The sequence below is a fragment of the Corythoichthys intestinalis genome, chromosome 7 (genome assembly GCF_030265065.1).
Source record: "Corythoichthys intestinalis isolate RoL2023-P3 chromosome 7, ASM3026506v1, whole genome shotgun sequence".
Taxonomy (NCBI): domain Eukaryota; kingdom Metazoa; phylum Chordata; class Actinopteri; order Syngnathiformes; family Syngnathidae; genus Corythoichthys; species Corythoichthys intestinalis.
In genome coordinates this window covers 47,601,397-47,620,607 of record NC_080401.1, presented here as the reverse complement: position 1 = coordinate 47,620,607, position 19,211 = coordinate 47,601,397, and the positions used below count along the sequence as shown (strand labels likewise).

The 19,211-nt window shown below is 37.4% G+C and overlaps 2 protein-coding genes across 2 annotated transcripts in view; one reads left to right on the top strand and one right to left on the bottom strand.

Annotated features, from left to right (window-relative positions):
- The window catches only part of scyl3 (SCY1-like, kinase-like 3), a 324,580-nt gene extending 314,865 nt beyond the window's left edge, over positions 1 to 9,715 (bottom strand). Inside the window, exon 1 of the mRNA XM_057841174.1 lies at positions 9,700 to 9,715. The gene's annotated coding sequence lies outside the window, so the exon portion shown is untranslated. The remainder of the gene's footprint in view (positions 1 to 9,699) is intronic.
- Positions 1 to 12,404, top strand: part of trabd2b (TraB domain containing 2B) — a 202,296-nt gene extending 189,892 nt beyond the window's left edge. The window contains exons 6-7 of the mRNA XM_057841177.1: positions 6,384 to 6,638; positions 8,938 to 12,404. Coding sequence (XP_057697160.1) covers positions 6,384 to 6,638; positions 8,938 to 9,157 — 475 coding nt within the window. The 3' untranslated portion in view covers positions 9,158 to 12,404. The remainder of the gene's footprint in view (positions 1 to 6,383; positions 6,639 to 8,937) is intronic.
- Positions 12,405 to 19,211: the final 6,807 nt, after the last annotated feature.

Here is a 19,211-nt window from a genome sequence, read left to right as displayed (position 1 = left end):
TAGTTTTTTCATTTCATTTTTTTAAATCCACAAACGTTTGTTTTGAGGAAGGAGAGGGAAGGAGAGCGCACAGCTTCTCTTTCCCTCCAGCAAGTCATCGGCTCCTCCCCCTCCTCCTGCGACAGCGGAGTGGAGGGAGGAGGGGCCGAACAGCAGAGCGGAGGGAGGAGGGGCCGTTCTCAAAGTGAAAGCAACCAAGCAACACGTTAAAGTAAGACCGTCTCCAAAAGGAGTTTTGGAAGTATTTTGGCAAGAACAAGACTATAAGGGACAAAAAACAGCCCTGTCGACAGTGCCTCGCCGTGGTTGCCTTAACAAGAAGTAATCTGTCGAACATGTGGTACCATTTAAAACGCAGGTATCTATGCATTCCTGCTACGAGCTTCCCATCAGAGGCTTTTTAGTACAGGTGGGAACATTGTTACGTGCCAACGTTCTTGTCTCAAGCCTGCAATAGTGAATAAACTAGTAGTCTTGGCCAAAAACCTATGAGACCCAGTTGAGAATTGCTGAGCAAGGAAGGTGGACGATATGCAGACAAATACATAACACAGCTGCAGAAATGTCTTTTCTTCTTTTTATTCATGTGACAGCTGTCAGGAAGGCAGGAAATTTGGGAGTTAAAATGGTTCTGTTATTCATCAGTTATTTGCAGTTAATCAGTTCAATTATTTACAAGTTCAATTGAGTTTCTGTTTCTTTTATATTTAAATTGATTGTAAATCGTATTTTTCAAATAACTATATATAGTACTGCTGCACATAAAGTTTTGACACTTAATGTTTTTGTTTAAATATTTTTACAACTTTGTTGCCGTTTTGCAGTTTTATATTGTAATAGTTTGTGTAAAATACTCAGGGGACTAATGCACTTGCACTTTTATTAGTCAGATTTAATATTTAAGTTCAAATATGTTGACAACTGTTGTTTTACTGAGGTTATTTATTTATTATTATAGTTTGTGAACAACTCTTTTGTTTGTCATATTTAATATTTTTGTTCAAATATGTTTACAGTACAACTTTGTTGTTATTTTACAGAAGTTTTTAATTATTGTTATATTTTGTCAAAAACATAGGGGACTAATGCACCTGCTCTTTTATTTATCATTTAATGTATTTGCTGCTGTTGAAGTGTAAAATATTGTGTTCAATAAATGATCTATTTTGTGCAGACATGGCTTCCTGAATCCCTTCATACAGCAATCTTCATCATTCACAAATGAAACAGTATTATATGAATACACTGTGGTCACAGTGTGTCATATAAAGTATTTCCAAACAGCTATTCAAGTCATCTAGTGAAAATTTCTTTAAAAAAAGATATATATATATATATTTTTTTAATATCGCAATATAATATCGCAATATATTGCAAACCTAAAAAAAATCGCAACAATAGTTTTTTCCAATATCGTTCAGGCCTAGTGGATACACTGCCCTCAACAGTCAACAGTAAATATGACATAACTCATTTGAGTTTGAGCTATAATGTTTTTTTATGCCTTCGTAATTTAGTTTATAAGTAAATTTAGGCGTTTTTTTTTGGGGGGGGGGGGGGTGTTAAATGTTTTAAGAGCATTGTAAAAAAAAAAAAAAAAAAAAAAAAATGTTCACATTTTATAGCATTCAAGCTAGCAGACTTTTGCGATGCAAATTAGCCAACAGTTATTTTGTTGTACTTAGATCCTCATTGTTTTATACCATTTGAGGCTAAGCTCAGGTATTTTATTTTTAAATGAAAGTGCTATTTTGCATGGTTTGAAGAACTCTGGAAGAATTTTGTATTCGCATTTAATGCTCTTTTGAAAGTATTCTTAGCAAGCCTTTTGTTTTACATCTGCTAAAATTATGTTCTACAACGCAATAAATGTTTCTAATCCGATTACTCAATTATTCGAACTAACTAGTAGATAGATAAATAAAGTACGAAAATAATCGATAGCTGCAGCCCTAGTTTAGTTTGGTGGTGTAGTATGACATTAGTCCAATGGAAAACCACTTGTTAAAGCAACTTTCAGCTCTGTAATCTGTTTTATAAGTGTAAAAAATTAGTTCAACAAATTTATAATCATAATAAAACACTTGGCAACTATTGCAAAGCACAACATATATCTAAATCTAAATTCTAAAACTGTAAACCCGATTTTTCAACTAGACCTTCGCAAAAAAAAAAAAAAAAAAGTATTTTTTTTAAAAAATGCAGATGTGAACAATAGTTTGGTTGCATTTAAAGAAATGTAATCGCCTTCAGTATTTTGTTACCTAAATGTGCATTGTGGGGTTTTAGAAAAATCCTCCTTTAACCCTGTTCCAACATCGTAAATGCTTCAGTTGTTATGATTTTAGGGTGAGTCATAGGGTCGGGCATCGAGCATCGATGGGATCCGGGACTAACACTACTAGAGGTGTGCAAAATTTCCGATTCTTAGATTATTCGCGATTCGGCCGTGGAAGATTTGAGAACGATTCACAAACATCCAAATTCCGATTATTGAAATATGCCAAGTAAAGCGGAAGTACAACACACTCAGCGCGCCGCGTGGACTTCGGGATGGAACGGAGCGGGAGTAGCTAAACATTATGCTTCTCATTAACCGGCCCCTCGGGTAATGCCAACGCTCAACTCACGGCTCTAGCTCAACTCATGCCACGAGATAAAAAAACACAACAACATACCTGACTGCTGCCGAAAAGCTGCTACAAGTACAGCAAAGCTACATAATGTTACGGTAGATATCATTTATATAGGACTAGATGGATTATAGACTCAGTAGCGGTAGCAGCACATCTGCAAAAAGCTAGATGCGGGCGTTAGTAAACGGCCGCCATCTTAAAGCAGTAAACTTCCCTGCAATGCTGTTGTAGCGAACCTTCCAAGCAAACCTAATTAACTTTTTATCTAAAATACTCCTAAATCGGTAAAATATTGACTTGAATCTATCTTTAAAATAGTTTTAAAACTTTCACATGTCAAAAGTAGACAAAAGGGAAATTATGGAATAACGGGAGAAATTTTAACAACTTTAACGGTTGATTCACAACATTAAATTAATTGAATGTAGTTTAAAGCTGCTGATACAGAATGGGGACTGGAGTTTTTTTATTTAATGTTATTTTTGTATATTTGTTTACTGCTATATGTTAACTTGATACTGAAATAGTAGTTTGGTTTAGCCTGAGAGTATTTTTGAACAATTTTGGAACTAATGTACAAAACTTTATTTTATATTAAAAAAAAAAAAAAAAAAAAGGAGGGGGGTGCATCAATAATCGTTTTATAATCGAATCGGAGCCTCTGAATCGTAATCGTAATTGAATCGTAAGGTGCCCAAAGATTCCCAGCTCTAAACACTACGGTTCTCCCGGAACCGTTCGAATTTTTAATTTCGATTCCAAGTTTCGATGCCCAGACCATCGACCAGAAAAAATAGCAGCTTAACACCACGGAGAAGCAGCTACAAGAAGACTAGCTCCGTTTTGAGCAAATCATGTGAAGTAGCTAATTTAGCTTAGCACAAAAACGTGTTGCTTCACTTCACATAAATGAAAACAAAGTAACAGAATAAACAGACCGAAATGATATCAGACCCTCTGGTAAAACGTGCAAACTTATTTTGTTTTATCAAGGGGTTCCAACGATATGTACGGCATAGAAGGTGTGTAGCGTCTGTGTACACCTCAAGGATTCTTTTCCAATTAAAGTTCTTTTTGCCTGCTGCTTCCAGTAAGTCACCACTAGGGGAAGCCAAGGAGTTACAATAATGACATCTTGTGGCTGGATGAACAATATATCAGTTTAGAAAGAAATAAAACTTAAAAAAGTAGTCAACATAAGATCAATGGACAAAACACTCCTCGTCAGCCCTTAATTTGTATAAATACCACCTAAAACAAACGATGCAATACAATAAATGCCTGCAGCATAGGACAGTCCAAAACATAGGCAAAAGAATATGTGTACGTTTTCTCAGAGAGCTTTTGAAAAATAAACATCTACAGTGCCTTGCAAAAGTATTCGGCCCCCTTGAATCTTGCAACCTTTCGCCACATTTCAGGCTTCAAACATAAAGATATGAAATTTAATTTTTTTGTCCAGAATCAACAACAAGTGGGACACAATCGTGAAGTGGAACAACATTTATTGGATAATTTAAACTTTTTTAACAAATAAAAAACTGAAAAGTGGGGCGTGCAATATTATTCGGCCCCTTTACTTTCAGTGCAGCAAACTCACTCCAGAAGTTCAGTGAGGATCTCTGAATGATCCAATGTTGTCCTAAATGACCGATGATGATAAATAGAACCCACCTGTGTGTAATCAAGTCTCCGTCTAAATGCACCTGCTCTGTGATAGTCTCAGGGTTCTGTTTAAAGTGCAGAGAGCATTATGAAAACCAAGGAACACACCAGGCAGGTCCGAGATACTGTTGTGGAGAAGTTTAAAGCCGGATTTGGACACAAAAAGATTTCCCAAGCTTTAAACATCTCAAGGAGCACTGTGCAAGCCATCATATTGAAATGGAAGGAGCATCAGACCACTGCAAATCTACCAAGACCCTTCCAAACTTTCTTCTCAAACAAGGAGAAAACTGATCAGAGATGGTAAATGGTGTTATACTTATATAGCGCTTTTCCACCTTTCAAGGCGCTCAAAGCGCTTTACACTATCTCACTATTCACCTACTGGTGACGCAGCACCAGATGCAGCCAAGAGGCCCATGATCACTCTGGATGAACTGCAGAGATCTACAGCTGAGGTGGGAGAGTCTGTCCATAGGACAACAATCAGTCGTACACTGCACAAATCTGGCCTTTATGGAAGAGTGGCAAGAAGAAAGCCATTTCTCAAAGATATCCATAAAAAGTCTCGTTTAAAGTTTGCCACAAGCCACCTGGGAGACACACCAAACATGTGGAAGAAGGTGCTCTGGTCAGATGAAACCAAAATTGAACTTTTTGGCCACAATGCAAAACGATATGTTTGGCGTAAAAGCAACACAGCTCATCACCCTGAACACACCATCCCCACTGTCAAACATGGTGGTGGCAGCATCATGGTTTGGGCCTGCTTTTCTTCAGCAGGGACAGGGAAGATGGTTAAAATTGACGGGAAGATGGATGCAGCCAAATACAGGAACATTCTGGAAGAAAACCTGTTGGTATCTGCACAAGACCTGAGACTGGGACGGAGATTTATCTTCCAACAGGACAATGATCCAAAATATAAAGCCAAATCTACAATGGAATGGTTAAAAAATAAACGTATCCAGGTGTTAAAATGGCCAAGTCAAAGTCCAGACCTGAATCCAATCGAGAATCTGTGGAAAGAGCTGAAGACTGCTGTTCACAAACACTCTCCATCCAACCTCACTGAGCTCGAGCTGTTTTGCAAGGAAGAATGGGCAAGAATGTCAGTCTCTCGATGTGCAAAACTGACAGAAAGATACCCCAAGCGACTTGCAGCTGTAATTGGAGCAAAAGGTGGCGCTACAAAGTATTAACGCAAGGGGGCCGAATAATATTGCACGCCCCACTTTTCAGTTTTTTATTTGTTAAAAAAAGTTTAAATTATCCAATAAATTTTGTTCCACTTCACGATTGTGTCCCACTAGTTGTTGATTCTTGAAAAAAAATTAATCTTTATGTTTGAAGCCTGAAATGTGGCGAAGGGTTGCAAGGTTCAAGGGGGCCGAATACTTTTGCAAGGCACTGTATGTGAAAGTGCACTCCAGTGGAAAGAAACTTCATCATATTCAAGTTCAAAGACTGATATTTACTGTATACACAAGTTAAATATAGCCCTGTAAGGAATTCATAGCAAAGTTAATTGAAAGTTCATATAGTTTAAAAAAAAAAATTGGGAATAAATTAATATATTCAATTCTTTTTACCCTGCCTATTAAAAGAATCTGAATCGAGAATCAGAACCGTTGAAATTCAAACGATGCCCAACCAGAGTTAGTAACACATTAACTGAAAGTACTTGTTATGTTACCAAGTGTAAACCTTTTTATCACATGAATGCAGTTGAGGAATAGCAGATCAGTGCTGCCCTGGCAGAAAATCCTGAATCCAGACAGTCCAACAAAAAAAGGGCGAGACTTTTGGAAGTCAAGACTGAAACAAGACCAAAACTTCAAATATGTGGTCTCGAAACAAAGATTTAAGTGTTTACAACACAAGTAGAATCTAAAGATAAACTCTTGAAAGTACAAAAGGCCAAAACAAGACAGTATATGCTCCTTTTCACATGTTCCAGTCAAGAAGTGACCGCCAACATTTTGAACCAAGGTTAATGCTCAAAGATTTTTAAAACAAATGCGCAGTAACTGTAATTGTTCTCAGAAAGCATGCTGATCAGATGCCTGCCTACTTCCTTAGTAAACCGGATATTGACCCAACCATCAGCACAAGTGTGGCTCCTTATGCCAGTTGGGCAACCACTTTGAGCGAGATGGAGCTGGAGGAGCCGAGTAGCGTGCCTGACACCAGCGAGGAGGAGCTGCCTCACATCCTGCAGCCAGACAGCCTGAGCCAGCTGGAAGAGTTCGGACGGCAAAAGCGCCCACGAAAGGCTCATCGCGGCCATGGACGGCCCCGGCTCTTCAGTGACCTCTGGGTTCGCTTCGAAGATGGGTAAGGATTGTCCGACAGTAATCAGTGATTCCCAAACAGTGTTCTGAGAGATTCATTCATCTTTCTGAACAGCTGAGCCACATGAAGGTCATGGGGGTGCTGGAGCCTATCCTAGCTAAAAACAGGCAGTAGGCAGGGTACACCCTGAACTGGTTGCCAGCCAGTCGCAGGGCACGTAAAGACAAACAACCATTCACGCACACACTCACACCTACGGACAATTTGGAGTGTGTTCCGAGAGATTGTCGGGAATTTATTAAATTATACTGAATTTGTCTTAAAACTAGGGCTGTCAAAATTATCGCGTTAACGCGCGGTAATTAATTTTTAAAAAATTAATCACGTTAAAATATTTGACGCAATTAACGCACATGTCCCGCTCAGACAGTATTCTGCCTTTTGGTAATTTTTACAGCAAGGCTTTTTGTGCTGTCTAACAGCGAACTCTTGTGGTCGCTTTGCGACATGGTTTATTGTTGTCTTGCCAGTTCAATATGGCTGCACGACGTCTCGGGCTGACGCCTACGTTGTAATGTTGTGCTTATATGATCCTTGGACAAGATTTGTCCGTAAGTATGGTTGTTGTAAATAATGTACATATTATGTTAGTAAGCGAAATGTTATATTTTTTGTATGAGACGCTTTTTGTGCATGTTTAGTGAACCTGTATAGCGTGCTAAGCTAACGTTGTTGCTAATGCAATGCTTGTGTACTTTTTTTTTTGTAGTTTTACGACGGTCTAAAGAGGACAATGGTTTGAGGCCATTTTATTAATAAATCAGATGAAAAAGGAAGAAGTCTGATTATTATGGCGTCGTTCACTAGCTGTCTAGCTTTGGAAAAAGTAGACGCTTCGGAGTGAGGACAGCATAGACAGATTTAAATGACAGTAGAGTGAAATGCCCACTACAGTCCTTATGTACAGTATGTTGAATGTATATATCCATCTTGTGTCTTATCTTTCCATTCCAACAATTTATTTTACAGAATATATATAATTTACAGAAAAATATGGCATATTTTATAGATGGTTTGAATTGCGATTAATTGCGATTAATTACGATTAATTAATTTTTAAGCTGTAATTAACTCAATTAAAAATTTTAATCGTTTGACAGCCCTACTTGAAACGTTTTTTCTTTTCACAACAATGTTGAGGTGCAACAATTAATCGATTGATCGACAACTATTTTGATAACCAATTAATCGTTTAGGACCTTGTTCACGTTACTTTGGAAAACAATTCACATTTTGCCAGTTTTCAGACATCTTTCTATCTAAACTAGCTTATTAATGAGGCTGCAACAATTAATTGATTAAATCGATTAAAATTGAGTAATACATACAAGAAAACTTTTTCAATGAAAAATTAAGTGTTCAAATGAACATTTTTGGATCTCAAATATTTTTTCACATTCAGAAACTTTTTCTATGATTTAAATTATTCTTTTTTTGATTGAAGTGATTTTCTTTTCGAAAATCTGTATTTTTTGGAAGCAAATTATTTTTTGATTAAATAATAAAGACAAAAATGTCCTAGCCACAATGTGGCCCAAACACAAATCAATATTACTTCAATCAAAAAACTTAACTTCAAAACAAAACAAATAAACAAATAAATTCAAAGAAAAATAGCTTTCACATGCATTTTTTCGAGTTTCAAATGTATTTTTGCATTCAAACACTTTATTGAAGTGACATTTTTTTGGGTTAACAATATACATTTTGATTGAAGCAAACAATTTTTTTGATTGAAGCAACTTTTTTTTAATAAGACACAGGGGATACAATTTTTGACTGGGGTAACTACATTGGCACGACACCGGCGGGCGTACCATACTCAATGGATGACTATCTTGGTGAAAAGTATTGCCTAAGTAGCCTGATTTAGAATTCCCCTCAAGAATGATGGGAAACAAAAAAACGCTCATTGTCATCTTATTATATTCTTGTAAGTCAGGGGTGCCCAAGTCCGGTCCTCGAGAGCCCCTATCCAGCTTGTTTTCTATGTCTCCATCCTTGTACACACCTGAATCAAATGATCAGCTCACCAGCAAGCTCTGCAGGAGCCTGATAATGATCCTGATTATTTGAGTCAGGTGTGTTGGAGGAGGGAGAAATGGAAAACAAGCTGGATAGGGGCTCTCGAGGACTGGACTTGAGCACCCCTGTTGTAAGTTAATTCTATTGCTGACACTGCGTTTCGGGGTCATCAACATGTTGTGCCCTCCCTGCCCCAAAAGTCAACTTCCGCCTACGAGTAAAACTAAAGAAGCCTTTTGTGTTCCCTGTTCCACAGCACTGCTCCTCCGCCTAATGTAAGAATCATTAATGGTTACGTGACAGTGGAGCCACCGCTCATCCACCCAGAAGACGACAGCACGGATGAATACCCAAGTCCAGTCTCCTTAACGCCGCCAAGCCAGACGTCAGCACAGCCTCCTTCGTCAGCCTGCAGCGTGTCCGTGCTAACGTGCGCTTTAGCCTGGCTGCTGATGTACACGGTGCTGAACTCCTGACTTCCAGAAGGAGGAATACTGGTGTAGCCAAACCCTTCAAAAAGCTGCCAGGCCTTAACATGTGGGTCAGCAACGGTGTACACTGTGAGTGGACTACACGTGTCCAAAGGCCTCTACACCACAAGGGAGCTCAATGGAGAACTTGCCTATTTAGCTGGTGCAGTCCCATGTTGCGACTATTAAACCAGTGGTTCTCAAGCTGGGGTCCGTGAGCCATAACGTGATGGTCAGCAAAAAATATAAATCCAATAAATTATGTCTTATCATCAAGTGCATTCAGAGGACAGCGCCCGTAAAGCAAATATAATAAACCATTTGCAACATCCTATCCTATTTGGGCCAATGAAACACTCATGCAATTGTGACGAATGCTCACAAAAATCTGACACCGACGCTTGAACAGTCAAACAAAATTCGTATTTTGGAGTGACACAACTTAACATGTTGGGGTTTTTAGGAATATGAGCTATCGTTCAAACAATTCTTTTGCTTTGACATGTGAGAAAATATTTGAGGAGCCAACATGAAGTTAATGAACTCACCTCGCAACAAGCAGCAGTTTGGCAGATGTGAAAATCTTTTTAAAAAAGAGGCTTAAAGCTGTTTATTGCCACTCCCAGCTGTATTCATCAAACTAAATAGAAAACAAAGGAAATTACACTCTGTGCATTTAAAACAACCACATAACTTTGCTTTAAAGTCGATGATTAAAGATCATTTGAGATGTTTTGAGTTATTGGCATGGCCTTGAAATTACTTTTTTTTTTTTTTTAATCAACAATATAGCATCTGTCTAAAACTTTGAATAATTACTTCACAAAATAATACAATGTTACTCTCATAAGATTAAAATTGTTCATCCCGAAAAAGTATACTGTAATTTTCAGACTATAAGGTGCAACTTTTTTTTTTCATTCATTTTGAATCCTGCGACTTATAGTCCAGTGCGGCTTATTTGTTGATTTATTTGGGTTAATAGGTACCACTTTATTTGACAACCACATCATAGGACTGTCATAACACCATTATAATCATGACATGACACTATCATGGGCATTACTGAATGCTTATGACAGATGTCATTAAGTGTCATCTGGCAAATTATGTCACTTACTCCATGTTCAGCTTGGATCTTTTACATCCATTTAAAAGTGAGATGCTGTATTGGTCCGAATATAAGACTGTTTTTGCATTGAAATAAGACTGAAAAAGTGGGGGTCGTCTTATAGTCGCGGTCTAGACATTATACCCATTCACGACGCTAGAAATCCTTGACGCGATGTTCTGTCATGACAGATCTCAGCTACTCTCAAGTTTAACCAGTTTGCATTATTTTACTGCAATGTTTTCCATATTCAGATCTCTCAAGACTACAGTTACAGTAAGACTTCACTTTGATGGTTAATGTAGTTATTGCAATTTTGTTATTTTATCACAATGGATTGGTTTATTTACATTTCAAAAACCAGAAACCATTCATTTACGAATGTGATTGCACTTTAGTTTACATATTTAAATGTTCAGATATTAAGATTTGAATGAGGCAAAATAACATGCTTTTTCTCTCAAATATATTATAATCATTTGTTTCAGATGTACTGTAATTATTTTCTGTATAAAAATTAATTTGGTGTTCAAAAAGTCTTTTTTCCAAACATGAGTCTTGAAAAAGAGGGGGTCGTCTTATAATCGGGGTCGTCTTATAATCAGGGCCGTCTTATATTCGGGCCAATACGGTCATTTGCTGGATAACATTAAATGACATCTGTTATAAGCATTCATTAATGCTCATGACAGTGTCATGTCATAATTATGATTGTCTAATGAAAGTCTTATGGTGCCAATGTCAAATAAAGTGTTACCAAATACCATAACTAGCAATTAATAAAACAACTGGAATAGTAACTGAAGAAATAATTAGCACAGAACATAAATTTTGATATTTAAGTCTGTAGCGCTGCAATGCATGCTAGGAGGCATGTTGGACAACAGTGTTCAGATCAGGTGGCTGCAGAGGTCGACTGTCTCCCCCAAGGGAGCAGTGATTGCTAAATGAAGCAATGAAGCTTTGCAGCCAATTGGTTCAAGGCTTCATGGTGGTTCATTTGGTTATGACAGTCGTATGATGCCACTGTCAAATGAAGTATTACTGGTTAATATATTTTGGTGTAAATATCCCATATACAGTGAGGACAGCTGCGGCTTATAGTCCAGTGTGGCCTATCAATGAACAAATGCCGTTTTCGTGCCAAATTTAGTGGGTGGCGGCTTATAGTCAGGTGCGCCTTCCAGTGCAAAAATCGTGGTATTTTCTAACATACTGAAGAACATTTTTAATCCCTATTGTATTTAGGAGTACACGAAGTTGTGTTTTTTAGGATTTTGAATTAGCCCTAGGAAAATGTTCACCCTAATCAACGGTTCCTGTTGAATCAACATCTATAACAAGAATAGACCTTAATAATGACTAGAGCTTTGTAAAATTAAAGTCCAACAGTGATGTGAAAGGGTTGGTATTTGTGTAAATTGTGCATTTTGTCCATAAATAAATAGTGTGTATATTTATTATAGGTTGAAAGAGTATATTTTCTTGCTTTTTAAAATACGAGGAGGAAGTAAAGGGTCTTTTAAAGCTGATCCCGAGTTTTATTTTTGAAATTCTTACACAATTTGGAGGGTGGATTACACCAGCGGTCACAGGTTTTAAGACATTTCACCATTCAGTAGGATGAGAAAGTGTCTCCGACCCTTTGACCGTAGGTGTACATATTTTGCACATACAGTATGTATATTTGTGATACTTATGTTTGACCAAAAACCATTTAAACAACCATTTAAATTGAAAAAATGTTCACCCTTAAGACATACACGGGCATTTCTAGTTTGTTTTTTGTTGTCATTTTTCGTCATGTCATGTGTTAGCGCTTTAATACAACTGTGCTGTTGTGAAAGCCCCATAAAAATAAACTTGACATGTTAAACAAATATACATAGTACTTGACATAGGATGTTAATTTTTCTGTGCCATTCCAATAATGTTTACTTCTCCATTTCTACTTGGACTTTTCATTTTTATACGTCCACCAGATGGTGCCACTTTTCCTCATTCCAGTCACGCAGCAAATTTCTTCCCCTTTTACAATTTTCGGCTGCTACTAAATCAGTGCTTCTCAATTATTTCCTGTTAAGTGAATCAGGTGCATAGCGAAATAAATTGATTTAAAAAAAATATCTGGTAATTTTACGCTGTGTTACAAATACAAGTAATGATGACAAATGAGGTTCTTTCTACCGTAAGACATCACTGTTGTTAAAGGCTCTGAAAAAGAGCTACAGGCTTACCCTTTAAATGTGGCTATTCTTAAATAAGGCGTTTCCAATGGAGTTCGTTTTAAGTGATTCGCCATCTTCCCGGCAACCAAGAACAGAAATAATTTTCGACCAAAACTCCCGCTCATCCATAATTAAAGGACTTTTCAATCATATTCCCCGGTCAATTATAAATCAACTATTCGTCAACATTAGTTCATCAACAATAAAACAATTTTAACCCAACCATCACCTGACATACCACAGAACAACGCTGTTTCAATGTCACTGTCATGTGTCGTCGGTATTTGCAACATTGTTTATTGTTGAAAATTTCGATGTCAACCATACTGATGATTTTGATGGAAACTCAATGCTTATTCAATGTTGGTCTGCTATCTTGGAATACTAATTAGATGAATGAATAGGTGAGTGAATCTCTTAGAGGTCCACACTCTGCATTAGAAACCAATTCCTTAATAAAGATTACTAATACAATGTTTGCCATTAAAGACACATGAGTAAAAATATTTAAAGAATTTAAGGTCAGAGAAATATGATCAATGGTCACTTCAGTAGATTTAAGAATAACATTTGGGGGCGGGGGCAATTCATGCAAACACAAGCTACAGTTTATTTACAAAAGTAATCATCAAGAGAGGTCAGGCAGAGGCAGGGTACACTGAACTGCTCGAATGACAATTGCAGGATATATAACGACTAGTCATAACTTTTCTTTTATCCCAGACAATAGTAGGTGATTCATACCTGTCAAGTTGTAGGTTTTGGCGTAATTTGTACAAGTGAGCACAGATTTTTAAATGTGTATGCCGTACGTTCATATTTCACGTTCATACGTTTTTTTTTTCTCCGTTTGGATTTTGTCACCGTTTCGGCAACGAGACAATGTGCGTTACTATGCGTTACTACGTTGGTTGAATGACACGAGAAAAGATACGGAGAAAGTGTTTGTTGTGACGCTGTAGCAAACGCGACGCTAGGCGGCTCCAATATTTCCTGACTGTAGCCGACAGCCTACCATCTACACTTAGATATCAAATGCATATAAAACACAGGTGTCAAACAGATTCCAGAAAGGGCCAAGTAGGTGCAGGTTTGCTTTCCAACCAATGAAGAGGACACCTTTTCACCAATTAGATCTTTTACATGAGTAATCAGTTAAACTTTGTCATGTGCTGCTTGTTGCAGCGGGAAGTTCATTGGTTAAACTCTCTGCGTGTTATTGTTTGGAACAAATTCCAGCACCCACTTGGCCCTTTCTGGAATCTGTTTGACACCTGTGATATAGAACAAGATGCGAAATGACAGACTCGGCGGCGTTAGTAAACTGCCGCCATTTTAAAGCAGTAGACTTCTCAGAAAGGCTTTGTTGTAGTGAACCTACCAAGCGAACCTAAGTAACTTTTTATCTAAAATACTCCTAAATCGGCAAAATCTGAATCTTTAAATGATGAAACAGTTTTAAAACTTTCACATGTCGAAAGTAGACAGAAGTGAACTAATGCAAAAAACGGGAGCAATTTTAACAACTTTAACAGTTGATTCACAACATTAGATGACTTCCAACCATAGCACAGGTTACTATGTTTTTTTGTTGTTGTTTTTTTAAATGGAAAAAAAAAAAAAAAAAAAAAAAGGGTAACATCAGTTACTTTGCCAAGTAACTAATAACTCTTACATTCAGGTAACTGAGTTACTATCTCAATGACTTTTTGGGAGAAGTAATTTGTAACTGTAATTAATCACTTTTAAAACTAAGATTAACAGCACTGGTCATAAAGATGAAGTCTGCAGAATGAAAGGTGACGAAAGTGGAAATCCTCGACAACACACTTTCCTTTCACACAATAACATTACCCGGATTGCCCACTTTCACCTACGCACCATTAATCGCCTCCGCCCTTCCCTCATCCCACATTCTGCTGCAATCCTGGTTCACAGCCTTGTCACTTCCCGCCTGGACTACTGCAACTCCCTCCTCTTCGGCCTCCCTCGTAAAACTCTCCATAAACTCCAACTTGTCCAGAATTTAGCTGCCCGCATCATAACCCGTACCCCGTCCATTCACCACATCACTCCAGTCCTCCAACAGCTTCATTGGCTGGTCGACTTTCGAATACAGTTCAAAGTTCTCCTCCTCACATTCAAGGCCATCCATAACCTCTCCCCTCCATACCTGTCCGATCTCATTCATGTTACTACTCCCTCCTGTGCCCTGAGATCCTCCTCCTCCATACAACTGTCTGCCCCCCCCCCCGCTTGCCTTAGCACCATGGGGAGCCGAGTGGAACTTTGGAATTCACTCCCACCCGACCTCAGGAACACAGATTCCCTCCCCCTTTTTCAAACAAAACTCAAAATTCACCTGTTTAGACTAGCCTATACACAATAATCACTTAGTTCTGGTCTTTTTAACTGCCCCTATATCTCTTAGTATTTTAAATTTCCTTATACGTTATATACTTTCATTTTCTCACTTTTAATAGTTTTAAATGATTGTACGGCGACCTTGAGTGCCAGAAAGGCGCCTTTAAATAAAATTATTATTTTATTCTGCCAATTTGTTGCCGAACACAATTTGCCCGCAACTATTGCTGATCACTTCTCAGAATTAGCAAAAGAAATGTTCCCTGACTCACAGATTGCATCGGTAAATTCATTTTATCAATTGATATTTTTAATTCATAATGGGTCACACTAATTACCTTCAAGTCAAACTGAATTGCGAGCTGAAGTGCCATGAAGTGCAGCCATCCAAAGACATAATAGAAATTGCCAAAAGTGCTACATACAATTATAACAAAAGTCAGTTAAATTTTAGTAATCATGATGTAGCTGAAGATATTGTTCTTCGATTGCACCAGGTTATATGTTACAATATAACCAATAAATTCATATTATTTAAAAAATTGAATTTTATTTTTGTTTCATATTGCACGGTATATAGACCCTACTCAAGTGACGTCACAGCCACGCCCCCGCGCCATGTTGTCTGTTAACTCGTCATGTTAATGCATTAGCACTTCGTAAATTCCTCCTATTATGGCGTGTTTTTCTGCTCGTTAACATTAATAATCAAAATGGTGAAGTCGTGTGTGGCGGTCGGTTGCAAAAACAGAGAAGATAGACGGAGAGACGAAGTTTTACCGTATTCCGAGAGACCCGGAGAGGAGAGTGAAATGGACTGCTGCAATTTGACGAGAAAACTGGGCTCCAAACGACTACCACAGATTATGTAGTTGTCATTTTATATCTGGTAAGATGCATTTAATCTATATTTAGAGGGTTTTGGGCTGACAACCACAATTAAGATCATTGCGAGGCTAATCGCCGACAACATACCGTTTCAAATTCAAGATGCTTATTTGTTCCACCATCTTTATTTTTTGAATAATATTTAGCTGGTAACAAGTGAAAGAAGCTGGCCTCGTCTACGGATCATCGGTTAAACAGGGGTGTCCAAACTTTTTGCAAAGGGGGCCTGATTTGGTGTGGTAAAAATGTGGGGGGGCTACCTGAGCTGATTTACGTAGAACAATACATTTAAAGAAATTTTAGCAAGCCCTTCTGTGTGTCACATTTGCTTTATTATTATTTTTTTTAAATACATAATTTCAACAATCTCGCCTTTGTGGCGTTCTCTTTCGACATTCGGGCTCTTGCGAAATACTGCTGCTGTGAAATTAAATTAGCTTCAAGTTGCTTTAATTTCTCGTTGCGTATCTTCCGCGACTGTCACTTTGCAAATGAGGCAGACACAGTTGTGTATTTTATTGAAGAAATAGTCCAATATGCACCTATCCTTGACGGGTCGCAGTCACTTTTTTTTTTTTTTTTTAAATTGATTGTCGCCATTTTAGAAAATTGGAAGTAACACGGGGTAATGTTGCTTAGAGTGCTGCTCTTAATGTTTTTCAAAATGTCGTGAGAATAGGCCGAGTTTCTGTGGAAAAGATAGTTGTAGATATCAAGGTAGCAGAGATGGGGAAGACAGCGGGTCGAAAAATATCCATTTAGGCATCAAATATGGATCTGGCGAATGGATAAACTGAAGCTTTTCCACATAACGCCTTTTATGCAACGCATCCAATGAGTTTACAGCGTCAGATAACACCGGGGCTTCCATGAATTGCTCTATAACTTGCACGACTAATTGAAAACGATGAGGATAGGTCTAAAAAATACGGACAATATGGCGGCCGGATACAGCGACACGTCATTTTGTGACGTAGGAGAGTAGGGTCTATACAACGTTGTAAGATTAGTAACCAATTTGTAAAGGCATACATACCTGACATGTTTCGGCGAACACTTCCGCCTTCATCAGAGAGTCACTGGTTGTACTGACTAATCCCTGTTTTTAAGTCAAGTACGGGATGACAGTTAGGTGTTTGTTTTGATGACGTGCGCCTGATTCAGTTGAAGAAGCGAAGCCAACACAGCGAGTCCATTTCTCAATTCCAATAATTTATTTTAGGTGGCGTCTAATAACAACTCAAATGCTTTTAATCCAAATAAAAGTAGCAAATCAAAAACCTCAAATGCGTATTCACAACCAACCAAACAAAATGAGTATATTCCATTCCTGCACGCTGCACTAAGACACTGTCAAAAATTGTTTGCCCTCCTAACTACCAACACCTGTGACATGATTAGCTGTCATTTTAGATTAGCTGTCATTTTAAGCGTACCTGGGCTGATTCCAGGTCAGTGGAAAGACGCGATTGACAGCCTCTAGTGGTGAGGAGTAAAATTACATATAATAATACAAATCAGGAATATGGCTCTTACACAGGTGTTGATGTGATGCGTCTTTATCAGCTGATGGATGAAGGCGTGAGACTCACTTGTCAGATTGACAGGCGAGTCACGCCCTCTGCTGACCATTCAGTCTTCCAGGACGCTGTTCCAGGTCGTAGAGAGCATGTACGTCCCCCCGTCCCTGTTGATGGTCCTCGGGCCCCGCTTGCGGATCTCAATGGCCTCCATGATCCAGAACTGATGTCTATTTTCTTCGGTGCGGATGACTCTGGCCTTTTCCCAATCCATGATGTGGTTTTCCCTTTGGCAGTGATCGGTGATGGCTGATTTGTGATGTTCTTGTTGTGATTGTTCCTTTATTGTCCTTGTTTGTCTCTTTGTTGTCTCCTTTTCTCATTCCTTCATAACGACTAACTAACAACTGTACTAACATTCACACCTATTGACAATTTCTATTTTCAATAAAATTGCACATTGCACAAAGAAACCCACATGTGAAGTGCCGTTATGCAGAACAGACGCAAGTAAATAATACGTTTTTTTTTTTTTTTTTTTTAAATCTTATTAATAAATTTAGAAAAAATATTTAAAAAATTAAAAATAGAGACTTTTCTATCACTGTCAAGACAGTCAGTGTGGCGTATTCAGCTTTTGTCAAAGACGAGACTGACATCTGCTGGCTAAAATAAGAACAGAATTCAAGTGACTTCACTTTTGATTTACAAACCAATGACGAAATAAAACGATGTCATCTCAAAATACATACAAAAGTGCATCTATATTTAAAAAACTGTAAGACAACCTGAAAGCGTGACTCATTTGTTTTATGGGTGCCCCATTAGTGCAAAGTTTTGGACGGATCTTCAAAAATATATTTTATGTCAAACCAAACAAAGGATTGAATTAAAGGGGAAAACAACCATTACTGTATTTCAATTCAAAGATAATTTTTTTTTTATTTTTTTTTTTTACTACATTAAATCTTTATATACTGCTAGGGAAATTTCATATTCATAAATCTAAAATTCAAAACGTAAATCCGAACTTTAACATTTTTTGGGTTGAATTTGAATCATATTTCGCTTCACCTAATATCACTTAATATGATACAAAACAATAAATGCAAGTTTCATGCAAAATTGTTTAGCTTATAATATATTATGTTTCTTCTTGAATTATTACTTTTGCTTATTATTATTTGTATGTCTTACGATGTAAAACTGTTGAGAAGGTTATATTCTATGTGAAATAGTTGGTTTGTATTACTGTCTGTTATTTATATATTTTGTATTGTTCAAGAAAATAATCTATATTTAAAAAACAAACAAAAAACTTCAACTAGCCATTCAAGTTGTCCATTCTTTGTGCGATGTGACTATTCAACAGTGTTTTTTTTTTTTTTTTTTAATTTTGTAGTTTGTATTTCCAACACTGAGGGGCGCCAGTGTCACACAATAACTTCAGCTACAGCGAGTGCGTGACCAAAACGGAATTACAACGCCCATCCCACGTTTCAAGGTTACGAACGCAGCGCAAATGAAATATTTTGAAGAATAAACGCTCAGTTTCAGGGTTTTCAGGTCTCTCTCACTCGCTGTCTTTTTTTTTTTTTTTTTTTTTTTTTTTTTTTTTTACCAGTTCATGTACTGTACTAGAATATAAATATAATATAATTAGTACAAAATTAGAACAATTATGAGACATTGCTACTGCATAATCGTATGCTAATTTACGCCAGCACCTAATGGATCAAAAGACTCCCGGTAGAACGGTTCTTTCCATTAAGGTAACGGTAATATTTTTATTTAAAATCCAAACACAATTTTAAAAATCGTTTGACATGAAAATAAGTCAATTGTTAGAGTAATTGTACTTATTCTATTATTACTGCGCCCTAAAATAGGAAATATTTAAATAAACGCACAAAACGTTTCTATATTATGACATTAAATTGAAGCTGTTG